Source organism: Rutilus rutilus (assembly GCF_951802725.1).
Source record: "Rutilus rutilus genome assembly, chromosome: 24".
In the NCBI taxonomy this organism is placed as follows: Eukaryota; Metazoa; Chordata; class Actinopteri; order Cypriniformes; family Leuciscidae; genus Rutilus; species Rutilus rutilus.
Genome location: NC_140228.1, coordinates 6,152,439 through 6,179,341, shown reverse-complemented (window position 1 = coordinate 6,179,341; position 26,903 = coordinate 6,152,439). Strand labels below are relative to the sequence as shown.

The following is a 26,903-nucleotide window of genomic DNA, read 5'->3' as shown; positions in this document are numbered from 1 at the left end:
CACATATGTAATATATCTTGCATTTATCATTGTTTGATGCATGCTTTAATGCATCATATTGCACAAAAAAAAAATGTGACCAGCAACTTTTTATGCATGTACTTTTTATGCTGTTTTGTGCAACTTTTTATGCTGGTTTGACTTCAATTGTCAAATATGTCTTATCTTGACCATTGCTTGTTAATATGTTGAGTTTTGGATATTGCATTTAGAAGGTTGACTATTCAATCGTTAATGATTAATTTGATCTATAACAGAAATGCTGCAAAAATCATTCCAAAGTTAGGCTTAGTTTTGTCCCTGGCTGAGAAATTGCAAAGGAAATTTGTTAACACCTCATAATCTTCAGGTTTATGGTGTTGCACATCATGTCTTAGAATGTGTTCTATTTATCACTGTTTCCCGGCAGAAATCCCCGTGCTATCCTTTTCGAAGGAGTTGACAAGCCAGGAAGTCACAGAGGGAGGCAGTGCCTCATTATGCTGTGAAACTTCAATCTCTGATGCCAATGTGACCTGGAAGAAGGGCACTCAGTTCCTATCTGATGGAAAGAAATATTCCATAAAGAGGGATGGCACAATCCAAACCTTGGAGATCCTTAAGCTATCAGTGGAAGATGGTGGCGAGTACATATGCGAAGCAGGAGACAAACGAAGCAAAGCCACATTAACTGTCAAAGGTAACTAATGAGGATAGCATGATGCTAAGTTTATAATAATAAACTACACTGTTTGGAGGATTAATACATCCTCTCACATTCTCATTCACTTCTAGTAGATAAAAAGTACTAAAAGATAAATGAATAAAAGATATACCCCTGGTTTCACAGACAAGGCTTAAGCCAAGTCCTAGACTACAATGCATATCTGAGCTGTTTTAACTGAACGCAACTTGCACTGGCATATCTAAAAAATGTCAATGCCATTGTTTTTGCACAATAGTAAAGTTTTTGTCTAAGGCACGTTTATAAAAGCTACTTCAATGTCCTAAATGATCTAAAGCCTAATCCATGCTTAATCTAAGCCCTATCTGTGAAACCAGGCCATAAGTACAAGTCAGTGGTGGGAAATTTACCTCATTTGACTTTTTGGAAGATCCTGAATAGTCCCTTTCATCACGTTCCTTCCCAGAATGTGTTAAAATCACACGAGAATTAAAGGATGTGACTGTAATAACGGGCGAGGATGCTAACTTCAAGTGTGAGGTGTCCCAAACAGGGGTTACGAATGTTGAGTGGTGGCTCGGCTCCAACCACCTTCAAAACAATGACTTAAATCAAATCAGCACCCAAGGAAGGGAACACAGCCTAGTGCTGAAAATGGTCACACCCGATGATTCAGGTGATGTAGCCTTTGTGGTTGGCCCTGAGAAGAGTGTTGCCTACTTGATGGTGCAGGAGAAACCCAAAGGTAAAAGACCCTTATGGCTAACAGTGTTCATTGGTGGTAAGCAATCATCTGTCTGTCATTAGGTAGCAGCTGCATTCATTTTGCGCTATCATAACAAAAGGCTTCTAGCTGCTTTTCCATCTGCTTTGGCCATTCTACATCTACACTCCAAAATTGTGTAGTTTTCATCCATTTTTGGTTCATTATTCCCTTTTTATTATTTAGACATCTACACTGAATTTTCTCTAATTCCTATCCATAATTGTTTTTCACTCAGTAAAGATTTTTTAGTGTATCACTGTATCTGTTCAATGGCTTCCAGTGTCTAAGTTTCAGAGTCTTCAGGTAGACAATATGATGTGACAGCACTTGGGTTTGGGTTTCTCCTGTCCATAGTCGTATTCTTAGAGAAGCCTCTGGACTTGACTGCCAAAGAGGGTCAAACAGTCACACTGTCCTGCATGACTTCCGACCCTGAGGCCTCTGTCACCTGGTACAAAGATCAGGAGATGATAAAGGCAGGGATCAGGTATCTGCTCTACAAGGATAGAGCCGTCCATCAGCTCCGCATCCTTAGGGTGGAGGAAGGGGATGCAGGGGTGTATACATGCAAAACCAAAGATGCAGAAAGCTGCGCCACCCTTACTGTAAAAGGTAAACGGGTTTGTAGGCCTGTGACTTAATTTTTTTAATTCATCAACATACCTGTTGACTATGAAAGTGAACACAAACAGATTCCAAGAAGAACCAACGCATGTTCTAGTTTCCTTTCTCTTTGTAACTGGCTCTCTTGTGGAGCAAAGAAGATTTTGATACCTTCACAGATATCGGCAGCCTTTTTAAAATCTGACATTTACATTCTTTCAATTTCTTTTCTCATCCATCATCAGGTCAACCTGCATACTTCCAGAAGGAGTTAGAGAACCAGAATGCAATAGAGGGAGATAGTATCACATTGCGCTGTGAACTTTCTAAACTAGTTAAAAGTGTAGAGTGGAGAAAGGGTGGAGTGGTGCTCCAACCCAGTAAGAAATTTGAGATGAAACAGGAAGGATGTGTGCTGGAGCTCCATGTCCATGATCTGGAACCAGAGGACAATGGCTACTACACTTGTGATGCTGGAGACCAGTTGACCACAGCATCAGTCACAGTGCAAGGTATCAAATAACACTCTTAAGTCAATTGCGTAATGCATTTTAGTTTTAGTAAATTTATAGATGAAACAGACAGAATTATCTCATACATGTCGGAGGTTATTTAAAATCTGTAGCTTTTTGAATATGCCCTTATGTCTTTATAAAGTTTGCATTATGTTTATGGAGTATACTCAATGTATGCGTATTTTTAGACACTGGTGATCTAAGGGTTTCTGTGTCTGGTCTCTGCAGAGGTTGAGGTCCTCATAGTGTCGGGTATAAAGAATACAGATGTGTTTGTGGGCGAACAGGCCATTTTCTCCACCCAGCTCTCTCGCCGTGCCAAAGGCAGAGTTCAGTGGTGGCTAGATGGCACTCGTTTGGAGAACAGTACCTTCAGTGAAATAAGTGTGGGTGAAGACCATGTCCACACTCTCACCCTAAGGAACCTTTCTCCTAATGATTCGGGTACAGTCCTGTTCAAAACAGGTGGCCTGTCATCCTCCGCCAAACTGTTAGTGAAAGGTACCAAATGGGGTGAAGGGGCCTAGTAGCACTTGGCAGAGCGATTTAAAGGCTTAAAATTAAATGAATAGCACTGGACTAATATTGTGTCCATGAATTTCCTAAATCTAAAAGTCAGTTACTCATTCTTTGAAGCATTTGGGTTGCCTGTTTTTTTTTTTTTTTTTACATTTCTTGATTTTTATAACAGTTACAGTCGGACCATAAATCTAGAATTTTGTCACAATCTGTCCTTTAAGTAGTTGATAACTGTTGTGTTCTTTGATATATGCTGTAGACTCATATTACTGAAAATTACTTAATAATAATACTACCGGTTCTCTAAATCCAAAGTATTTTTGCACAGACTACACTGGAGAACCCTTTGGTTCAGTGTCATGCTCAATAATGCAATCCTGATAGAACAAGATTTTTATTTACTTTAATCTCTTTTTGGGTTACCCATGCCTAGAATGGAATATTTTTGTTAGCTGCCTAGATACATTACTATTAGGCAAAAGTATACAGTAAGATAGGTTGAAAACAAAAAAAAAATATTTTGAATGGAAATTCATGGATGCATGTAGTTAATGTGCCATGTATTTCTAACCTAAAACAGTAGATTTGGCTTCAATATCTAATATGCTAATTACTTACTAAATCGGCATACTAATTAATAAATTAATAAATTAGTACAATGATTTTGGATTTGTATATGGACCAGGGCTCGACGCTAAGGATTATTTATTCTGGCCCGGTCAGGCCAGTGGTACAGATTTTTACTTGTCCAGCCAAAATTTTCACTGGTCCTGCCACAAAAAGTTGTTGTTTTCATTGTTTTAGACCTATGTAACCTTGTATTCTTATAAATAAGGTTACAATTGGTTTGACTTAAAAACATGTGCAAATGATAAACTGGCCCGCTGGGCATCAGGCAGTCCTTACTGTCGAGCCGTGAAGATAGTTTATTTATTCATTTATTTTTTATAAAAGAAAGTATAGTGTGGCTAAGATCTAACTTTTTTCATTCATATTAGGACTGTCGATACATTAAAATTGTAAAATATATTCTGTAAATTACGTGATAGTTAATCACAATTAATCATAGTAATATTTCCCCAAATGAATAATCTAAATTAGCAGTCAGTATATTGTTTGTTTTATTTGCATATAATTCGACATACATACAGTAAGCCTAGCACTATCCCAGCAATCCATTTTATAATTCAGTTTATTGACCTTCCTGAGGTAGACTTGTATTCTGTCTGAGATTTTTTTTAAATATATATATATATTATTGTTGGTCTGAATCAGCTATGAATGCTTGAATATGTATTGCCTACTCTCAGTATGTGTGGTTTGATGAGAAGCATTTCACTGGTGTAGCATATAGGCCTGCATTGACTGCAGACTAGCAAAAACGCTGCATTAATTTTAATCACAATATTTTTATATAGTATGTAATTAATTCTACTAAATTAATGTGTAAACTTTAAAAGAAAAATGGTCTTACATAGACTCAATAAGACCATTGTACTCATCAATCTTAACTACGCTTCTGTTTTTGTGCTGCATGTACTTTTTCTAGAATTTGGCCTTAGTTTGACTTGACACTGCAACTAGGCATCTGTTGGTTGTAATTGACCATGTCCTTGGTCAGTTTGGAGTAGAGAAGCAAAAGATGATACACTTACCGTATTTACTATCTGACTTAGTAATAAAATGTGAAAGGCTAAAAAAATTAAAAGCTACAGCAGCGACTTAGATGATGAAGTTGCAAAGGTTGCTGAGACTTGTATTTCAGTTGCAAATTAGATTAAATACCACCCAATACCTCAAAGAGGATTGAGGTGAAGAACTCTACTCCAAAGTGCACTGGGGTTTTGAGAAAATTACTTATCCCCACCACCAACCCTCTATAGATCCCAATGTGGAGGTGGTCAGTGCAATGGAGGACCAACATGTAGCAGAGAACCAGCCTGTAGAGTTCATCTGTCAGTATTCCCGGCCAGTCAAGGCCATATGGAAGCGAAACGGCATACCTGTGCAAGCAGACGGTCGCAGGGTAATAGTGGAACAGGACTGGACTGTTGCAAGGTTGTACATTAGCTGTGTGGAGCCCCAGGATGGGGGGATGTACTCCTGTGAGGCTGAAGGAACCTCTGTTGTGGCACATCTCAGGGTGCAAGGTGAGCACACCTGTAGACGAGGAGAATCTGTGTGTCATTCATAACTCAAAAGTTTGGATCATCACAAAGACTCAGTATAAGGGCTTACTAAAAAGGGTTTTACAGGGACAAGTCTATAGCAATTTGATGTTGATGGTTTCACATGACCACGATACCAAAATGTCAGTAGTCAAACTTTCAGGTCTTTAGTATTTAAGTACGTTTGACATATGACACAAGGTAATTTTTATACATTTTTAAGCTAATTTTCAATGGCACCCACAAATAAAACTTTTTTCTTTTTACTCAAGTCAAAAATTTCTGTTTTTCGTCTGGCTGGCTATGCAGTAACCATCATGAGCTTTTATTGCAGCTACCTTTGCTTCTTATGCTACTCAATACTGAATGCTATATGCTAGTGAAATGTTGGAAGAATTGTTAATCACGTGTGATTGTGCTGAATTCAGTTATTTTTTTAGGGTCAGAAGTTATTGTTTTAATTATTCCAAGGTCAATCAGTTATATACTACTGCAACTTGTTTTGGTATGTAGAAAACCATTGTTTTTTCAGGTATTGTGTTTCTTTTGCAGCTAAACCCATTGACATTCTCCAAGAGCTGAGTAACATGGAAACCATTAGTGGTGGGGAAGCACTTTTTGAATGCGCCTTGTCACGTCCTGAAACCAAAGACTGCCGGTGGTTAGTCGATGGCAAGCCTGTAAAGGAGTCGGCAAACGTAGAGATTGTTTCCTTTGAGAGTGGCCGACGCCATCTTCTGCTCTTAAAGGACTTGCATCCTTGTGAAAACACAAGGGTTACATTCCAAGCTGGCACTTCATCAACTACTGCTCTTCTGTCTGTCAAAGGTATGGCATTTCTCTTTTGTTAGCAATACATTATATAAAGGTTTTACAACATGTTTTATCAAATAAAAATTACTCTTTTAGGCAATGACTGTATTTTGAATAAAAATGCACCTTATTTTCTATTTTAAATGTTATAGCTTTGTTTACTATTGTTTTAGTTTCATGCTCTATAGTTTCATCATATATTAAATATGATGCTAAATGCATAAATGTAAATGCATTTGAATGTTATGAATGTGTTCTCTACAGCTTGGCAACTGGAGGTGGTCAAGCCTTTGGAAGATAAGACCGCCATTGCAGGAGAACAAGTTGAGTTCACGTGTTCTTTGAATGAAGCTGTGCCTGAGAGTGAAGTGACTTGGTATGCAAATGGTGTTGAGCTTCAACATAATAACCAATGGGCCATGAGAGCCAGTGGCTCTTCCTACAGCCTCATTTTGAAGAAAGCCCAGGCTCAACCCACGCAGGAAATCACATTTGCAGCTAGGGATGCATTATCCATGGCCAAACTCACCACAATTGGTAAGGGTCATTTTGTGCATCATTCATTAAAATTTCCTCCCATTACTTGCTGACTAACCTTTTTTAATTTTGTCTGGCTATTTGTAGCTGTGCCTGATCCCCCTGAAGATCCAGAGCTGGTGAGCAAAGGCCCAACGTTCGTTACCTTGTCTTGGTTCACCCCTCTCAGTGATGGAGGAAGCCCGATCATTGGTTACCGTGTGGAAATGCGTCTAGTGGACAGTGTCCTCTGGCTGCCCTGCCACACAGAACCAGTGTGCAATACTGAATTTCTGGTTGAAAACCTCATACCGGGGGCAGGTTACAGGTTCAGAGTGGCAGCCATTAACCGTGCTGGCATTGGAGAGCCTGTCCAGCTGCCTCAAACCGTGACGCTTGGTAAGTGGATACTCACTGAATTGACCAATTTATCGAAAGCAACCATATAGAGTTCATTGTAAGTATATTGTATGTTAATCTAACCCAACTGCCTCTATGAGTCTGTATAGAAGGCTTGCTATCTTCCCTAGATCAGGGTTCCTCACTCCTGGTCCTGGAGAGCTACTTTCTTACAGAGTTTAGTTCCAACCGTGTTCCAGCACACCTGGTTATAACTTTAAGTAAATCCAAATACCTTAATTAGTTGATTCAAGTGTGTTTTAAATATAGTTGGAACTAAACTCTGCAGGAAAGTGACTCTAGGACCAGGAGTGAAGACCTCTGCACTAGATGCTACAGTAGTACACTGTAAAACCTAACAGTCAAATTTATTAAATGAAATTATCTAATTTCACTCAAATATTACTGAAAGTTCATTGCACTCAACAGAAAAAAAGTTATGCGAACTCAAAACTGATTTAAAACGGAAAAAACAGAGACAACACTCTTTATCTTCTCTAGTGCAGCTCAACCATCTTTTTTGCGTATTCTGTGGGCGGAGATTATTTAAATGAGAAACATTATGACTTCATAAGAACCTGAAAAAATGTGCTGTAGCCCAAACGAGCCGTTCGTTGTAGTTCTTGAAAAGTGGATTCTGTTAAATAAAATATCTCCCTTTGAAGTGGACTTTGAGCTTTGTAACCTTGCAGATCTTGTTTTATGCTAAAACAGCAACATTACACACTAACTAAAGTTAAAAAAGTTAAAAAACATAATAGGACCCCTTTAAGAAGAACTCAAACTGAATCGGTTACAGCAGATTTCTAGTTCCCAGTGTGCTTGGCTTCAGACTCTATTTATTCAAATTAATAAAAATGTTATTTAATGGGTTTTTGCGCAATATTAATTTAAGGGGTAGACCTGTCATTGTTTGATATTGTTATGATGGTATTTAAAAGGGTTTCTGTTATGTCTGCGTTTTGGGAGGGTTTCCATTTCTGTGGTTAACCTGAGGATGGGCCAAAGTATGCAAAGATGTCAAAATCTCTACACTGCTTTGTTTAAAAGAAAAGTAATTGCACTTGCTGATGCACTGATATTCTCTTGCTGTACTAGCACCTGTTATAGCTAGCTGGTAAATATAAGAGGGTAAAGTTAATGTTTTTAAGTTTCAGCAACATAAAATATTTGAGTGGAGTTAGGAAATATACTTTTAGTGAATTAAAATGAAATAAGCTCGCTTAAATTAACTGATGCAATCAGTTTTCTCAAATGGTTTTACAGTGTAGTAGAACACTAAAAACTACTCCACACAAGTGTATTTTATATTTTTTGTAAATAATAATCTTAGTTCTTGTTGAGTTCTTGCTGCATTTCTTCAACTGTTCTTTGAATGGACCTTTGGTCTTCAGATGCACCAGTGACCATGACCAAAATGTTAACCAGCTCTAAGCTCCAAAAAGGAAAGATGGTTCGTTTGGAGTGTGAACTTTCTGCAGAAAGTAAATCAGTCACATGGCAAAAGGACAACAGAGAGATAGAGGTTGGGGCCAAGTACCAAGTGGTAGAAGAGGGCAAGAGCCAAGTTTTGCTCATCAAGGATTTCCAGCCTACAGACCAGGGTGTCTATTGTTGTGTTGCCTCAAATGAGGCAAAGACTTCAGTCAACCTCAACCTCGAAGGTACTTTACTTAGCTTAACCTCGCATCTAACTTGCTCTCACTGTTTTTTGTTGTTGGTGGGGTTTTTTCTACCCTATATGTGGAAATAATTTCTTGTGTATGTCTTTGTCACAATATTTGGAACTTTGCGACTTAATGATTTTCATCATTACCAGGTAACAGTGTTCAAATAACTATTTTCCTCTTCCCGAAGTCTCTTTGGATGGGTTGTTTGTTTTTTATTTTTTATTTAATGGTTTTAGCTCTTCCATTTTGTTTACTTCTCTTTATTGTTTTAGTTTATAATGCTACTTTATTCTTTATTCACACCTTCAGATTACCTGAGTTTTCTTAACCAATTGCTGTTGCAGAGACACATTGTTGATCTATTTAATTATATATGTCCAACATAAAAATGATTTATGATGACTCCTTGATTACAGGAGATGGCACAACACTTTTTCAGGATGCAGGCAACCAGCCCAAACTGCCTCCTGAAGCTGCTTCTGAGGGAGATCTACATGCTTTGTGGGAGGCAGTGGCCAAGAAGAGGAGAATGAGTCGGGAACCCACATTAGATTCAATTTCAGAATTACCAGAAGAAGATGGAAAAGAAAAGGTACAAAGCAAAGAAGAAAAAGTTCTTGAAAAAGAAGTGAAAGAGAAAGAGAGACCTGTTGAGCCAGCTCCCAAAATCACAGTAGAGCCTAATCTCTATACCAGTTCTGATGAGGAATCTCTCAGTGGGACAACAAGCTTGGTGTCTTACCTCAAGAAAAGCAGCAATTCCTCGATGACTGTGGAAAGTCACACTGAGACCATTGCCTCCAAGAAACTGTATGAGCACTTCCAGATGACTGAGAAATCTGTTACAAAGACATCTGTGGAGCCCCTCATGGAAGCTCAGAAAGGGGATGAGTTGCTAGATGCTGCTGTCAAGATTCAGGCAGCCTTCAAAGGTTATAAAGCCAGAAAGGACATGCGACCAGTCTTCAAAGAAGTATTCAAAGAGCAGACTAAGGAGCCCAATGGGACAATTCATCTTGAGTGCATTGTGGAGGGTAAGCCAGATAAAGTTCGCTGGCTAAAGGATGGTGAACCCTTAATAGATGGCAAGCACCACCATATTGATATCTATAATGATGGTACCTGCTCTCTAGTAGTGACAGCTGCCACAACCAAAGACACAGGTGTATATACTTGTGAAGTCACCAATAAGTTTGGCATTTCCACCCATAGTGGTAAAGTCACCATAGGGTCAATGCGGGAATCTTCTGGGCGACGACCCCTCACTCTGGGCTACAGTGCAGATAGTGAAGCTGAGAGCTCCTCGGGGAGTGAGATGGATGAGACTTTACGTCAGGCAAGTAAACGATTGCGGCGACTTCTTCGTACTCGCCTTCCTCCGGATGTGGAAGAGGAACCTTTTTTGAGTGCGGATGAAGGAGATTTACCGCCACCGGATCTACAGTCTTACCGGGAAGACGATCAGTATATCTACATCCGCTTTGATAACCGTGCAGAAGCTCAAGTGGCTTCCCAGCGCTTCCAGGAAATGTTTACTTATCAAGGAGTGCCCATCGAAACAGTCATCATAGCAGCAGCAGGTTCTAAGGTAGAGCTGCGTATCACAAAGATGGGCCTCTCCCAAGATGGCTCCCAAACCCCAACTCAGGACCGACCGATGCCTGCTTTCATGACAGGAACCCCTGGTAATGACACCTCTTCCATCTGGTTTTACTGTTTTTGCTACTGTTGTTTGGTTCTTCATTAAGTTGCATGGTTCAGTGCTGGATTATGTTTGTCATTATAGGGCAGCACTTTTGATATTTACAAAAATGTTGTGACTTGCTTGTTTTTTGGGATCTTAAAGTGATGGCATGTCATGTTTTTCGCCTGGTTCAGCATTCCTCCTCAAATGTGTTGCTATGTTCTGTTCTTTTCGGTTTTGTTTGCTCTTCATCGTTATCTTAATCACCTACCAACCTCCCAGCGGCCCCCGTCTTCCTGACGGAGCTTCGTAGCCAGGATGTTCCTGATGGATTTCCAGTCAGTTTTGACTGTGTAATTGCCGGCAAACACCCTCACACTGTGCGATGGTTCAAGGATGGAAAGCTGTTGGAGGAAAACGACCACTACATGATCAATGAAGACCAGGAAGGTCGTCACCAGCTGATCATCACAGCTGTGCTTCCCACAGATATGGGCGTATATCGATGCATGGCTGAAAATGACAGTGGCATCGCCTCCAGCAAGGCTGAGCTGAGAGTGGACAGTGAGTACACTGTTAAAAGAAAGTGTCAAATCAAAACTCACAAATATAGACAAGAAAGCAATGTAATCCCCTATTAAAGCATTTAACAAAGATGGCACTTTCTTTTACCGGTGCATCTGTGAAGAGTAAGAATGCAACTGCATGCGTTTTGTAAGAATAATTGTCATTGTTTGTCTGTAGATGTCCCCAAAATGCACCTACATTTTCAACATACTTAAGATGAAGGCTCTTATTGCTCTCTTTATTATTTCTAACTAATCACTGATTCAGTCTTGTGTATCTTTGAAGTGTCTTGCAGCTCAGACTATGACACAGCAGCTGATGCCACAGAGACGTCTTCCTATGTCAGTGCTAAAGGCTATGTGTCTAGGTGAGATTTAATCATTTAGTGATTTTAATGACGCATGTCAATACAATACATTTTGCACAGATCCAGCCAAAACAAGTCTCTGATTCGCATTTCATGCTAGTTTTACATGGGCTTCTGCTTTTGTTTGGTTTGCTCTCTTAGCTCGGAGCACAGGGACACAGAGGCTTTTGAGTCTGTGGCAGAGGACGAGCAGCTTCCTCAGGTTTTGGATGAGTTACATGATTTATTCCTCAGTCCTGGAGCACCCATTGCCAAAATGAGTGTTAGGGTCAAAGGTCAGATATGTTTTTTTCATGGATGCAAATTGTTTTGTTTCAGATTCTATTTTATCTGTATTTTGTTTATGCATGCACTGTTTATTCCAAGTGTTTCCTTTTTTACATCTGCACCTGTCGTATCTGCTATTCAACTCCAGCCGCTCTGAGCATAATGACATTAATATCCTACATCCTTTTTTCTGTCCATCCTATTTTTAATTACCTTGTTTATATTCTTAATACACATTCACATAGCTTTTTGCATCTAAGACGACTTTAATTTTCAGCTGTTACATTGCAGAAGTAAAATGGCGTTGCAAACACAATTTCATGTTCAACACCATTCTGCAGGATTTCCCACACCAAGAGTTTACTGGTTCAAAGATGGCACCCCACTTCAAGCCTCCAGCAGAATTGTATTGTCGACCGAGCGAGATCACCACAGTCTTGAGATTTTGGATGTTAAGCGGGAGGACACCGGAGAATACTCAGCATACATTAGCAATATAGCTGGATCTGCCTACTCTTCAGCACGACTGAATGTACTGGGTAAAAAGCTTTAAGCCTTTTTATGTGTCACTTCCATGGGGTCTTTGACAGGAATTGGGAGCATGGTGGAATTATATTATAAATGATAATTATCGTGATTCTTTCGCATTGAATGTGCTTCTATTATAATGTGCTAAATAAATGTTTCTTTGTTTGTTTGTTTACATGATTTCCATTTGTTAGCTCCTGGAGAGCGCCCAGCACCTGAACAGGGACGAATGAGAGGTAAACATCTGTAATGTCACATAGTCTTGCACACACAGCACATGCAATTGTGAATCGTTGTTCCACTTGGTATGAACAGATGCAAATGCATTTAGAAATTTGCAGTAATAAGAAAGATTAAGCATGCATATCATTTGCTATGCCACTTGTATTTTTCCACAAATAGATTCAAAGGTGCCACTTGTGCCACCACGCTTCCTGGAGAGGTTCAGCAACAAGAAGGTGAAACAGGGAGCAAGTATAACGCTGTCAGTCAAAGTGGAAGGTATGGCGTGTTACCACAATAAATTAAATTATTTACATGCAATTTTGAGATTTACAGAAAAGCATTAAGCACAATGTTCAGTTGCACGTTACATAAGGTGAAAACATGCTAAGCTAAGTCACTGTCTTCCGAAGGTTCCCCGACCCCATCTGTGAACTGGTTAAAGGAAGTGTCAGATAAGGATGTTTTGTGGATCAAGGCAGACACACCAGGTTACAAGGTGGCCAGCTCTGGCCGTCAGCATAGTCTAATCCTTATGGAAGTGGGAAAAAATCATGGTGGCATGTACACTTGCATTGCCACCAACCGTGCTGGACAGTCGGTTAACACAGCCCGGCTGGATGTGGAGACAGGTCAGGAACTCATGGTTTAGTTATTGACCAAAGTGATGTCAGGATCACATGACTTTTTATTTTTATTTTTATAATAATATTATTTTATGCCAAGAATATTTCTGGTATATGTTCCTATTTTACTTTATTGCTCATTTAATATAATTTATTAATAAATAACCTGGTCTTTTAATCATCATGCTTATAATTTTCTATCCAACAGCACCAGAGCAAAAGAGCAAAGTGGGGCCAGAGTAAGTTTAAATATAAAAGCTTAAAGCTATCAATTAAATTATTTTATTCATCTAAACATTGTACAGTTTTACATATTTGGATGTTAATGTTTAATTATAATATTTTTTTCTCCAGGGTTCTAGGAATTACTATTAGCCCACCAGAGGAAGCGGGCAAAGGTGATGGTCTGTTTAATTTTTTTTAATTTTTTTTTAAAATACGTTATACTTTTAGTGGGCTGTCAGATTATATCAGAGTGAGTGACTGCCATCAGGTAGTTCTGATGTAATTTGATACAATATAAGTGATTATTGTGATAACATCTTAGGAGAGACCAAACTACCTTACATGGGTGAAGTGGGTACAGAGGAATTCTTACAAAAACTCACAACCCAAATCACAGAAATGGTATCTGCCAAGTTCACTCAAGGTAAGAGAAAACAATCATTTTCAGTCAATAATATTGCGCTAATATTTTTGTAACCTGCACTGCCGCAGTTTTACACTGAATTGCAATATGTATAAATGTGTGTACAAGTATCATTCTTGATGTCATAGTTATAATAGTGCAAAATAACAATTTATTGTTTTAATGTAGTCTTTCTCTACAAATGCATCCTAAAATTCACTCAAAACAGTATGCACTGTTTTTGAATGAGCTTTGCGTGTGTCCAAATGCTTTGAATTCATCTCACAGGATGTACTGAGTACTGAAATGGAGTACACCTGTTTTTAAATTCACTTTTTAAATCATTAATTATACTCAGGAATTTTTTGTGAGCATATTTTCCTGGACTTCCCTTCTATTTTATATATATATATATGTATGTATGTATGTATGTATATATATATATATATATATATATATATATATTCCCAATTCCTATGCAGTTTACTGACAAAATATATAAAACCCTATCTCTCTGGATCCCCCGAAACCCTGTGCAGTTCACTGACTCCATTCTTTTGTCTATCCATCAAACTATCCATCCATCCTCTCATCCCTCTATTCACTCACATTCTCATTGAAGCATTGATTTGTTCAGACAGCTTACAGAACCATCAAGTGCTCCAGTGGATGAAATCTTGGCCCAAAGTAACCAGTATGTATCCGCAGAACCTCCAGTGTATTACACCAGAACTTTGACTTTTTCTCCATGAGGCTATGCTGTTGTTAATCACGTTGCTCGTCTATTTCTTTGGTTCTCAACATTGAAAAAAGAAAGAAAGAAAACCCTAAATTTAAGATATTAAAATGTAAAGTACAAAATGCTGTAAGTATGGCCTGCTGGTAATAAAGTCATGGTTCTTTAAAATCAGGGCCATTTTGTCACAATTCAGAATAAACTGGACATTTTGAAAATCAGTGTCTCATTTTTACACTTTCAAGGTGTCTCTGTTTCAGTATACACAGAGAAAATGGATGAACGCTCGCTGCCATATTCATTTAGATATGGGATTGCATGAGCAATACATTAATATTTGTGTGGGCACAATTTAGTTTTTACACAAGCATGATAGTGCATGTTAAATCACAGGAGAAACATGGTTTACAGCTTTAGTTAGGCTATATATGCAGTCATAGATGATAAAAAAGAAAAAAACTGATAATGGATCTTACAGGTGAGCTCAAATGATATTTAAAAAATCTTCTTCTTCTATCACTGTTGTTATTTGCATTGTTTCTACAAAAAAAGCTACACTACATAAAGCTTGTCTTAATATTTTAGAATACATGCTCAAATTGAGCAATGGAAGAATTTGACAGGGTAGGCTACACTTAGTTTGTAAAATAACACACAATTATGTTTTTGTACAGTAGATTTAAATCTAGTGGATCCCAAACTTTTTTCACTCTTTTTTACTTACACCCATCAGCCTGCCTGAGACACGATCACAATGAGACACAATTTTCACTTATCATAAGAGAAGATAGCTAGGCTACTTATGAATTTGAATTGTAGGCTAAATAATAAGAACAATTCTGCTTACCTTCTCATTAGGTCAGCGAAACTGGACAGTGTTCCTCATAAATCGTTCTCAGCATCCATTTTGGCGATATTATTTCCATATAATCTCTTTTCTGTCTGTTTTAGCAAGAATTTCAGTACGGGGGGCAGTAGCTGTGTTTACCATCAGGTCGCGGTATTTTAAAAAACGGCGGCAAGATTTCACAGAAGAACTCGTCATCGCGATTTCGCGCTATTAAATGTATAAGCAGGCGGTTGCTAAGACGACAGTGATAATGTTAATATTTGTGCGGTAATAAAACTGACGTCTGACATCAGCTATTATGTCAAATACACTATGTGAATATATAATGAAATTAATTATCGTATGCTGCCCCCCTTATGTGCGCGTGCCACAGTTTGAGTGTTGTAAAGTAAAGATAATTACCACGCAAACACCATTGTTTATTTGGTGTGTGTGTGTATATATATATATTTACATACATATACATATATCAAGTTTGTATTTTAGAAACCATTGAAATTCTGAGGTAGGCCCTACATATGTTTGATATGTGCACACGTGTGTGTGTGTGTCTGTGCGTGTGCGTGTGTGTGTGTGTGGCCTGGTAAACCCTATGCGGGGGAAAAATTGTCTCTCTCTCTATATAATATTATTCAAATTTCATGTCGAAATTAATATTATTAAATTACATGCTTAGTCTGCTGATTTTTAATTGAATTCCATAACCTGAACAAATTTTTTGTAGTTCACATGTGATGCTAAAGCCCATGCTGTCAGAGCTGATACCTAATAACATTATCCCTTTCTTCCTCTAACCTTTTTATCACTGTCTGCTTCAAGCTTCATTACGTGTCCCAGGAGCTGACAGTGATGATGAAACAAAAACACCATCACCATCTCCATATCACGGCCGATCACGCCCTACATCTCTCATCGCAGACTCATCGTCTGAATCGGATGAAGGAGATGCCAGGGGAGAGGTATCACAAACATCACACTCTTGATGTCATCAACAATTTTATTATTATTATTATTATTATATGTTAGACCTGTTTAACACATTCATTTACCATTTATTGTAAAAGGGGGAAACAATTATGTCAGAATAATAATTTTGTAGTTCATATTATTTATTATGTGAGTTAAGCATCTCGTTGATTATTTAGTTCACAAAAGGATATTTAAAAGCAGAATCCGGAGCATTCTCATGTTTTTAAAGTGAAGACAGCACTACACATTTTCTAAATGTACTGTTATCTCAATGCATCTGTGCAGATGTTTGATATCTACGTGGTGACAGCTGATTACAACCCCATGGGTGTCAGTAAAGATACCATCGCTCTGAAAGAGGGCCAGTATGTGGAGGTTCTGGACTCTGCCCACCCACTTAAATGGCTGGTCCGTACCAAGCCTACCAAATCCAACCCGTCTCGCCAGGGATGGGTCTCACCTGCGTATCTTGACAAAAGACTGAAGGTCTGTTTATATATATATATATATATATACACACTGGTTAATGCAATAGCATGTGAAACTTAAATTAGGGTAATTCTTAATGGACTAGTGAGTTTAAAATTTGACACTAGGGTTAAAAATGCACATAATGTTATTGACAAGTGCAGTGTATCTTCATAATTTCTTACTAATGATGGATTGGTTGTGTTGTAGCTGTCTGCAGATGTAACAGACCTCCCAGAGACCACCAGAGAGGAAGTCACCGATACAGAGTACAAGAAGAAACTCTGGTAAAATTTAGACACATAAAATGTGCATTTTATTCTGTACTAGAACTTAGCTCATTCTACCTCCGTTTCACTTGTATCTAGTCAACTTGTTCAGGAGCTGATCAACACAGAGACTGAGTTTCTGAAGGAGATTGAGTTTTTCACATCACACCATCTGAAGCGCGTGGATGAGGAGAGCACACCACCTGATATCGCCAGCCAGAAGGAAACCATCTTCCGTAACATCAGTGATTTGAAATCCTTCCACAGCAGGTACAAAGTTCAGACAATCAAATATTATTGTTAATTCTATGGTTAACTCTATCCCCCGGTTTCACAGACAAGGCTTAAGATAGACCCAGATTAACTGAAAGCAACTTGCACTGACATATCTTAAAATATGTCTCATGATGCACACCAGTAATGTTTTTTTCTAAGGCACGTTTATAAAAGCTACTTAAATGTCCTAATTTAACTAAGGTCTAATCCTGGCTTAATCTAAGCCCTGTCTGTGAAACCAGGCCTATATCTAAAATTTAGTGTGTAAAGAACTAGTTTCTTCATTTATAAGCTAGTTTTGTAAACATCTTGATGAAGACTTTGACTGTTGTCTGTTTTCCAGCTCTTTGCTGCCCGGTCTGCGTGATTGTGACACAGATGATGACATTGCCATGCATTTCTTAAGAAACTCTGAAGGTTTTGAGAAATATCTACAGTACCTCATTGGACAGTCACAGGCTGAGTCCGCCATCAGTGAGAAAGAAGTGCACCAATATTTCAAGGTGGGTTTGCAAAAATATGTAATGGATTTCTAGGGGCATGAAAACGACATTTTTTCTTTGTCCGTGAACTAAAATAATTTGGTATTCAGAAGACGCAGAGCATAACATGTTTTATATCTTTTTTTCATTAGAATTATACAGTCTCAGAGTTGGCAAATGTCGACCCCTCAGATTGTTCAGTCCTCAGTATCAATGCTTATCTTCAGAGACCACCAGAGAGAATTCTAAAGTACAGGGCTTTACTGAAGGTAATAAAAACTTGAATACCACAATACTGCGTTTCTGTGTGAGGAAAAAATCTCCAATTTCCACTTGCAAAAGGCTGAATAACTATCTAAAAATGCATTTAAGAATTGTGTTATGTATTCTGTGATGCATAATAATTGAAAGTGAGCATCCCTTTCCAATTCCCCGATTTCATTATAGGAATTGATCCGGAACAAAGCAAAGAACGGTCAGAACTGCTGTTTGTTGGAGCAGGCCTATGCAATGGTGTCGTCCCTCTCCCAGCGCTCAGAGAACACACACCATGTATCTCTCATAGAGAACTACCCCGCCAACCTGGAGGCGTTGGGAGAACCTATTAGACAGGTACGGTCTCTAATCTTAAATGTCACACATTAACGTACAGGATAGTTACTTTTTGATAAAGTGCTCTCATATTGCCTATTTCACTTTCTTGTAGTTAAATTTAACAACTTGTTTGTAGTGAAGTTCTGGATTTTTCTTTGTTCTACAGGGGCCTTTCACTGTTTGGGAAGGAGCTCCTGGAGTTCGATCATCTTCCAGAGGTCACCACCGCCATGTTTTCCTCTTCAAAAACCATGTGGTCATCTGCAAGCAGAAGAGAGACACAAATATGGACACTCAAACATATGTGTTTAAGAATATGATGAAGGTTAGAGCGTATCAAATGCTTTTTGAATGACTGTAATTAAGTGACACACGGACACTTCCTGGCCAGAAAATAAGTCAATCATTGATTGATTGATTGGATCATTGTTGCAGTGAAAGTGAGTAATTGAATGTCTTTGGGATGTGCTGGAGGAGACTTTACAGAGTGCTGGACTCTTGCATTGACAATACAAGATCTTGAGCAAAAATGAATGCATCTCTTGATGGAAATAAATGTTGTGATGCTATATCAATCAAGAGGTGCATACATTTTTGCTCAAGATCTTGTATTGACAATGCAAGAGTCCAGCACTCTGTAAAGTCTCCTCCAGCACATCCCAAAGACTTTCAATGAATTTAAGGTCTGGACTCAGAGGTCCTGACCATTCTTTCACAATCTGAGCCTGATGAATCTTGACATTGTCATCCTGGAATATGGCCATGATGTGTCTTCCTACATGGTTGTTTAAGAAATTAAAAGCTACACACTCCATCAATTAGGGTTAAAAGAACTGTTCCCAAACATATAACATGATAGAAACATAATAATCACTGCAATAATGATCCAATCATTGACTCGTAAGCATTTGCATTTGGGCAGTGTATTTTACACAACATTTACTAAAAATTCACAAAGCCAAGCGCCAATGGCGATAATTCAAAATGGCCAATATCGGCTAAATGTCTTTGCGATTTTACTGGTTTTGCCTCATAACGTCACTTGTAAAATAATATTGTATAAATAAATGTAATGTATAGTAAAATATTTCATCGGTTTGCTTTAGCTCACGAACATTGACGTGAACGACACTGTGGAGGGTGATGAGAGAGCATTTGAGATCTGGCATGAGCGTGAGGACTCTGTGAGAAAATACACTCTGCAGGCACGGACTGTCATCATCAAGAACTCATGGCTCCGCGACCTCCGTGACCTTCAGCAGCGGTACAGCATGCCAGCGTGGAGTAAGTCACCAACATTAGCGTGATGTACACGTTAGCATGTCTCACCTTGACTAGAGCACTGAAGTGTTTTTTAGACTAACCCAGAAGATTGCTTCACCCTAGTTTCCTCTTCAAAAACCAATAGGGGTTTTCCATTGGCTTTTGGATTATTGCAGAAAATAAGCTCTGTGACCAGCAAAAAGCTTATAATTCTTACACGTTTTGTTCGTCATGATAGTCTTCACAAATGAACACAACTTTTACATTTTGAAGCTTAAATACAGTTGCCAAAAGTAAAAAGCTAAGGTTAGGCTACAAACGAACAACACCATGTCAACACCACTAAGCTTCCAACAACTCTTTTAATATTTAAAATCTACAAGTTGGAAGGTTTGAGTTAGAATAGTTTGCAAGAGCACAATTATAAACACAATGAGGCTGTAAGAGTGAACTAGTGAGTAAATGAGTTTACCCATTCGCCAACCTCTGTAGTCACATTTAGCCACTTATTAGCAACCGCCTTTTTCAAGACACATAAAAGCTTTACAAAAAAAATCACAAGGGGGTATTACTGATTTATTTTGTTGTTTCAGGCATTTAACAAAACAAAAAAAAACACATTCAAACAATTTAAAAAAAACGTTTTTTAACCTACAAAAATATGTCATCCCTGCAGCACTTTAGTGACATGGCAAAACACACTCCACTTATGAAACATCATCATCTATTAAGTACGGTCATGTTCTTGAATACTACAATGATAATAAACCGTAGTCCTAAAATGTAGCATTTTACTATTATTACAGGCCTTCCAGATTTCGACTCAGTGTTGACAGACTTAACAGCAGAGCTTGGACAGACAGTAAAGCTCGCCTGCAAGGTCACTGGTGTCCCAAAACCACAGGTCACCTGGTACAAAGGTAAGGAACTAAATTTTGGGTTTTTCCCCTCTTGATGTCTTCTAAGAAGTAAAGTAATTCATCCATCCGACTCTCACAAACAGACGGGCGAGCTGTGGAGGCGGATCCTCATCACATCATCATTGAGGACCCAGACGGCTCTTGCACACTCATATTGGACAACATGACGGCAGACGACTCTGGCCAGTACATGTGCTTCGCCACCAGCTCTGCGGGCAACGCCAGCACACTAGGCAAAATCACTGTGCAGGGTGAGTGATGGACGTGAATTGAAAGCAACCTGATGTGACTAACTTAGTAAAGCTGGTTTCACAATTAAATAATGAATTACATTTGTGTTGATTTTTATTCCATATCTTGCAGTACCTCCACGTTTTGTGAATAAGATCCGGAACGCCACACTCTTTCCAGGAGAAGATGCTCAGTTCACCTGCACCATTCAGAGTGCACCAAGTCCCAAGATAAGGTAGTGGCTCCGTTTAAACTAATATTTACACTGACATTCACAAATTAAATGTCCTTAAAGACATTTATAATGTTACAAAAAATTCTATTTCAAATAAATAGTTCTTTTGAACTTACTATTTATCAAAGAATTCTGAAAAAAAAAAAATGTATCACCGTTTCCACAAAAATATGAAGCAGCACAACTGTTTTCAACACTGATAACAATAACATGTTTCAGCATATTAGAATGATTTCTGAAGGATCATGTGACACTGAAGACTGGAGTAATGATGCTGAAAATTCAGCTTTGCATCACAGGAATGAATTGCATTTTAAAATACATTCAAATAGTTATTTTACCAATGCCAAACTTTTGAACGACAGTATATATTACACTATGTTTAAATAATGAGCCAAAATAATTCTGGGTGATTGATGTCATAAAATCCAATCAAGGCATTCCATAAGTTACTAAACCCAACAATGTCATCCATTTCACTGACAAAATGTTGGGTTAGTGTTAAGCTATGGCATTTCCCTGCACAGATGGTTTAAGGAGGGTAAACTACTGACAGACCAGGAGAAGTTTCAGACATACAGTGAATCACGCAGTGGAGTGTTGGTTCTAGTTATCAAGAACCCTGGAGAAAGAGACCTCGGACACTATGAATGTGAGGTATGGACATCCTTGCTTTAGTCCTTTAAGTTCTTACTTTACTCCAACCACGAGGAATTAAGCCAATGATCATCATATCATTCATTTGCAGCTGTCGAACCGTCTGGGCAGTGCCAGGTGTGCGGCACAGCTGATCACTCCTGCTGTGGCAAAGGCTGGAGAACGTAGAGCAGATCAGGCCATCACTATAGAAGGTAAGAGACATCTGTCAACACACATATGCCACCTGATTAAAAAAACATAAAGGTATGACAGCCTTTCCCATCTGTTATGATTTCACTTACTAAAAACTTAAAACGGATTAAAAAACATGTACGTACACATTCTTATACAATATTTAATGAGTTTTAATAAAGGGGCTACTATGAAAGTTAGTTTCATAGTTCCAGAAAATAAGTACATGTTGTAATATAAATGTACCTATATTTAGAAATCTGACAATGTATTTTTCATATTTCAGCATCATCTTTGTAACTCTTTGACAAGATGTGAATTAATTGAAATTTAATAACTAAAATAAATGTGATGTTTGTTTGATTATGTAACTCATTTAATGCAATTTTTATGTTGTTTTTCAACTAGTAACGGAACAAGAGACGAAAATACCGAAGAAAACCATAATTATGTAAGTCTCAAACATGCACCTAAACACAAACTGCCATGCAAAAGGTTTGGGGTCTGTATCTGTAAGAATTATTATAATTTTTTTATTAAGCAAACACACATTATATTGATAAAACAAAATGTCTGTTTCAAATAAATCCTGTTCTTTGAATTTTCTATCAATCAAATAAACCTAAGAAATGTTTCTTAAACACTGAAGGATCATGTGACACTGACGACTGGAGTAATGATGCTGAAAATTCAGCTTTGATCACAGGAATAAATTACATTTCAAAATATGTTAAAATAGTTTATCTTAATATAATATAATACAGTTCTTAAAAATGTATTATACGAGTATTGATAAGTGTAAACTGGCCTTACATATCACAGTTTGTAAATTTGATGGCAGATTTAGACTAATGCTATGCATTCTGTTTATGTCTACTGTGTGCATCTATCATGAATCATACTCACAAATGTGATTTTTTCCACTTTAAGCGAGGAGACCATCACCACAGTGGTGAAGAACACTCGTATGAAACGCCACGCGTCCCCAAGACCGTCACCCATGGGAGCTTACCGCTCAGAGACGTCCACTCCCGAACCGCCCAGACAGAGACGAACCGTGGCCAGGAAGACTGTCCCGACACTGTACGTTCAAGATCCAGAGGGTGCCACGGCCAGGAACCCGAGATGGGTGGAAGTCGAGGAAATAATCGAGTACAAAGTGAACAAATCACCCAAGTTACCAAGGAGAAGGGGCGTTTCCCCCGGCAAGTTTTCACCACCTGGCAATCCAAACACTAATAACTCCAACAACAAGTTAGTAGAGGAGACAATGGGTGCCGAAATGCTTCTACAAGCATCTTCTGGTACTGATGAAGAGGAAACCGTGCAGAATGTGTCTGAGGTTGACAATGTGACAATATACCCAACCGTTACAGGAGAAATTAGTAACCCATATGTCTTGGTTGAGACTGATGAAGATGAGGAGGGAACTGTTGTCCTGGAGCCCGAAGACGACGAACTCGGAGACTGCAAAATACTGACTGATGGGAATCGAGTTCTTACTCTTGAAGACCTCGAGGACTACGTCCCTCAGGAAGGTGAGACTTTCGGCAGCCGTGCAGACCGTCACGTCCCCGATGAGAAGCCAAGTGAGATCTCGGTGTTGCAGAGAGAAATAAACGAGCCCGTCATTGGAAAACCCATTCTGCTGCACGTGGGACGTCCAGTGGCATCCGCAAAGCCTCGCATGGGTTTCTTCGGATCCTTCAAGGAACATATTTCCAGCATGTTTACTCCAGGTTCATCAGTGAGCGGCAGCTCTCGGTCAAGGCGAGAGAAGACCATACCTATTCATGTGACTGAAGAACCTTCATCTAACCGCTCACCGCACGCCAGTAGCTTTGCGAGGTTTGACGTCCAGCCGACGTACTGCTCCGAGGTCCAGAGAGGAAAGGAGGGAGGTCTGCAGAGCTTCAAAACGCAAGTGTCCGCACAAACCTGCAGCTACACACCAACCGGACAAGTCACTCTTCAGATCAGCAAGAAGAAGCCATTTGAAAAGCAGTAATCGAGAGGAATAGAATCTTCGAAGCTTGTGTCCGGCATGCAAAATCAGGACATACGGTAGCCCGAGTCTTAAATGGGAACACTTCTGTAAAATCTTGCAATCTAATTCAAACGCAAAGCTTCTGGATCATTCCATGTTGAGGCGACACTTTTTTGCATAGGATTCACTTGCCAAACTCGATGCCTTTATATCCTACCTAATGAAGACTTTCTAATTACTTGAGTTCCCGTAAGCGTGAAATCAAACGTGCAGCTGCGCTTGGGAACGGCAAGTTCAACATGAATGTGCAAATATGGACAGTACAGCTGTCTTTCTGTCTAAAGGACATACTAAGAAATACACGTCTATGTTAAGAAATCCAAATTTCTTTGGACTCCAACAATAAGATTGTGGTTTATCTGATTGTTATTTATGTGCTGTATGGAATTAATGTACCTCAGCAATACATCTATACACTGGCCAAAAGAAAAACAAGTTTCATAAGAGTCTATGATTGGACTATTGCAGTGATTATTATGTTTCTATCATGTTTGGGAACAGTCCTTTTAACCCTAAGCTTTTAATTTCTTAAACAACCATGTAGGAAGACACATCATGACCATATTCCAGGATGACAATGTCAAGATTCATCAGGCTCAGATTGTGAAAGAATGGTTGGGAGGAGCATGAAGAATCATTTCCACACATGAATTGGCTCCTCTGAGTCCAGACCTTAAATTCATTGAAAGTTTTTGGGATGTGCTGGACTCTTGCATTGTCAATACATGATCTTGAGCAAAAATGTATGCATCTCTTGATGGAAATAACATCACAACATTTATTTCCATTAAGAGGTGCATCCATTTTTGATGGATCTTGACATTGTCATCCTGGAATATGGCCATGATGTGTCTTCCTACATGGTTGTTTAAGAAATGAAAAGCTTCACACTCCATCAATTAGGGTTAGAATAACTGTTCCCAAACAAATAACATGATAGAAACATAATAATCACTCAATAATGATCCAAATAACTTTTTTTTGGCCGGGCAGTGTCCTAAGAAATGCTATGTCAAGAAATCCAAATTAAACTTCTTTGGATTTCAACAATACGATTGTGGTTTATCTGAATGTCATGTGTGTGCTGTATGGAATCAATGTTCCTCAGCATTATATATACACATATACAGTATAAAAGTTTTGAGTTTTTCGACATCTAAAAATCCAGATCAACTTTTTCTGTCAAGTTGATTGCACTCGTTGTAATTTGGTGTAATACACTGTGGCTTGTTGAATCGGAGGTCTATGTTAATGTACCAAAAACTGTGGATATGTCATCTTGCAATGAAGACTATTCAGTGTGGTCAGCATTTTAGTGTTGAAATGTGAATGTATGGGGTTTTGTAGACGGTCAAAAGAATAGTGGTGGGAGATTTTAAGAGTTAAGAAACATAACAAACACAAAATCTATTTAATGACTTTAGAAGATTTATTTTAAAAAGTATTTCTTGTGCAACATGACTTTAAGCACATAGTATTTACAGATTTAAAAAGTTTTGAGATTTACTGGAGTAATACTAATATATATATATATATATATATATATATATATATATATATATATATATATATATATATATATATTAAACGTGTTTGAACTTAAAATTGTATCAACCAAAATTTGCATGTGTAACATAATTTGTGTTGTTTTGGTGGATCACATTGTTTGAAAGGTTTTGGTAAAAGCAAAATAAATTAGGAATGCCAAAGGTGTTCAGCTGATAAAAGGAAAAAAAGAAAAAACTTGAATAAATATAAATAAAAATGTACATCTTGAAGTTCTGATGTTGTTGCTTTAAAAAATAAAGAGTATATTTGGATGTGTATTATAAACTGATATCACATGATATTGATATTAAAGAAATACAAGTAAAAAAACCTTTCAGTTTACTATTTACTGTCTATATTGTGTATGGTGAAAATCGTCGGACACGCACAGTTGCTTTCAATATTGCACTCTCATTTATTCATTTCACTCTAGACATGCTTACCTATGTGTGTAAGTACACATCTTCACTGTATACATACTAAAGTATGTATACACCAACACACACATAATTAAACATGTAGAATTGTACATATATATTTATATAGACGTATAAATTTACATGTACGCACATTTATAAAAGAGTGCACACAATGCACTCTTGCACACACACGCGCACACACACACTCATACACAAATGTCATGCGTCTGTGGCTCAATGTTTGTCTCCTGTACGTGAACACGCACGCACTCACAGACACAAACGTGTGTGTATATATCAGACATACTTCATATCCAAAAAGGTTCCTTTGAAAACAACACCAGGTTGTGATTTTGGACACTTTTTTTTTTTTCTTCAATTTTTCTGTTTTTAAAGCTGAGAATTAAAATGAAACGGAAAACAAAAACAAAAATAAACGAGAAGAAAGGCATGGTGCCGTTTCGTCCGATCATAACCGCGGGTAAGGGGGTCAATTTGCATAATGTATACAGGTTAAGATTTTCTTTCCTATATTTATTGTTTGTTTTTTTTAATAAAGAACTTTTTCTCTTTTTATATAAACAAAGCAGAAAAACAAAAACGAGAAAAAAAAGAAAAGAAAAGAAACTAAACTCTACAGAGTAGGTCCCCATCCACAGTCCCTTCTGCCGACAGGGGTGACATCAAGCTGTACAGCGCAGTCAAAAACATATGTATCAGCTTCATTTACAGGTACAGCCATAATCAAGGCACAAAGATCTACAAGTAGATTTTTTACTCTCTTTCAATAAAGTTGTACAAAATAATATAACATTTTATAGTCTGTACAGGAAAGGAAAGAAAAAAAAAAAGAAGAAAAAACAATAAAAATCAAACCTTGCACAGTCTGTACAAGATAAGAAACTAAACCAATAAGAAATGGGGCGTTTCTTTTCACGGATGTTTTGCCATCATGTTCTCAAGAGCAAACTGAGGCTTCAGCAATGTTCCCGGAGCCCCTCCTCCTCGTTTCAAATGCCCCGCCTCCTTCCAATGAAAGGGGCGTGGCCATTCCCACCATCCTCTCACCTGTCCGCAAGCCTTGAGTGGGACAGAAATTCATGATGTGATGCTACATTGTGTGTCCATCTTCGTAAAGAAAAACGTCAGTCAAAACCGGATGGAAAAGTGCATTACTTCACTTCGTTTGCCCAGTGTTCGACAACCCCTAGCCCCTCCCCCCCCCCCCCCCCCCCCCCCACCC

At 38.3% G+C, this 26,903-nt stretch overlaps 1 protein-coding gene across 1 annotated transcript in view; it reads left to right on the top strand.

Moving 5' to 3' along the window:
• obscnb (obscurin, cytoskeletal calmodulin and titin-interacting RhoGEF b) overlaps positions 1-25,058 on the top strand; it is a 55,360-nt gene extending 30,302 nt beyond the window's left edge. The window contains exons 46-82 of the mRNA XM_084399581.1: positions 410-679; positions 1,131-1,409; positions 1,785-2,042; positions 2,279-2,545; positions 2,777-3,049; positions 4,951-5,217; positions 5,788-6,063; positions 6,313-6,585; positions 6,673-6,963; positions 8,358-8,627; positions 9,050-10,318; positions 10,600-10,881; positions 11,170-11,251; positions 11,393-11,526; positions 11,860-12,057; positions 12,241-12,282; positions 12,449-12,547; positions 12,682-12,900; positions 13,103-13,133; positions 13,249-13,298; positions 13,442-13,543; positions 15,928-16,067; positions 16,363-16,563; positions 16,756-16,832; positions 16,914-17,084; positions 17,434-17,593; positions 17,725-17,841; positions 18,020-18,184; positions 18,333-18,491; positions 19,273-19,450; positions 20,236-20,349; positions 20,433-20,600; positions 20,713-20,815; positions 21,343-21,472; positions 21,564-21,666; positions 22,055-22,097; positions 22,577-25,058. Of these exons, the coding sequence (XP_084255707.1) occupies positions 410-679; positions 1,131-1,409; positions 1,785-2,042; positions 2,279-2,545; positions 2,777-3,049; positions 4,951-5,217; positions 5,788-6,063; positions 6,313-6,585; positions 6,673-6,963; positions 8,358-8,627; positions 9,050-10,318; positions 10,600-10,881; positions 11,170-11,251; positions 11,393-11,526; positions 11,860-12,057; positions 12,241-12,282; positions 12,449-12,547; positions 12,682-12,900; positions 13,103-13,133; positions 13,249-13,298; positions 13,442-13,543; positions 15,928-16,067; positions 16,363-16,563; positions 16,756-16,832; positions 16,914-17,084; positions 17,434-17,593; positions 17,725-17,841; positions 18,020-18,184; positions 18,333-18,491; positions 19,273-19,450; positions 20,236-20,349; positions 20,433-20,600; positions 20,713-20,815; positions 21,343-21,472; positions 21,564-21,666; positions 22,055-22,097; positions 22,577-23,654 (8,339 nt within the window). The 3' untranslated portion in view covers positions 23,655-25,058. The remainder of the gene's footprint in view (positions 1-409; positions 680-1,130; positions 1,410-1,784; positions 2,043-2,278; positions 2,546-2,776; positions 3,050-4,950; positions 5,218-5,787; positions 6,064-6,312; positions 6,586-6,672; positions 6,964-8,357; positions 8,628-9,049; positions 10,319-10,599; positions 10,882-11,169; positions 11,252-11,392; positions 11,527-11,859; positions 12,058-12,240; positions 12,283-12,448; positions 12,548-12,681; positions 12,901-13,102; positions 13,134-13,248; positions 13,299-13,441; positions 13,544-15,927; positions 16,068-16,362; positions 16,564-16,755; positions 16,833-16,913; positions 17,085-17,433; positions 17,594-17,724; positions 17,842-18,019; positions 18,185-18,332; positions 18,492-19,272; positions 19,451-20,235; positions 20,350-20,432; positions 20,601-20,712; positions 20,816-21,342; positions 21,473-21,563; positions 21,667-22,054; positions 22,098-22,576) is intronic.
• The last annotated feature ends 1,845 nt before the right edge of the window (positions 25,059-26,903 follow it).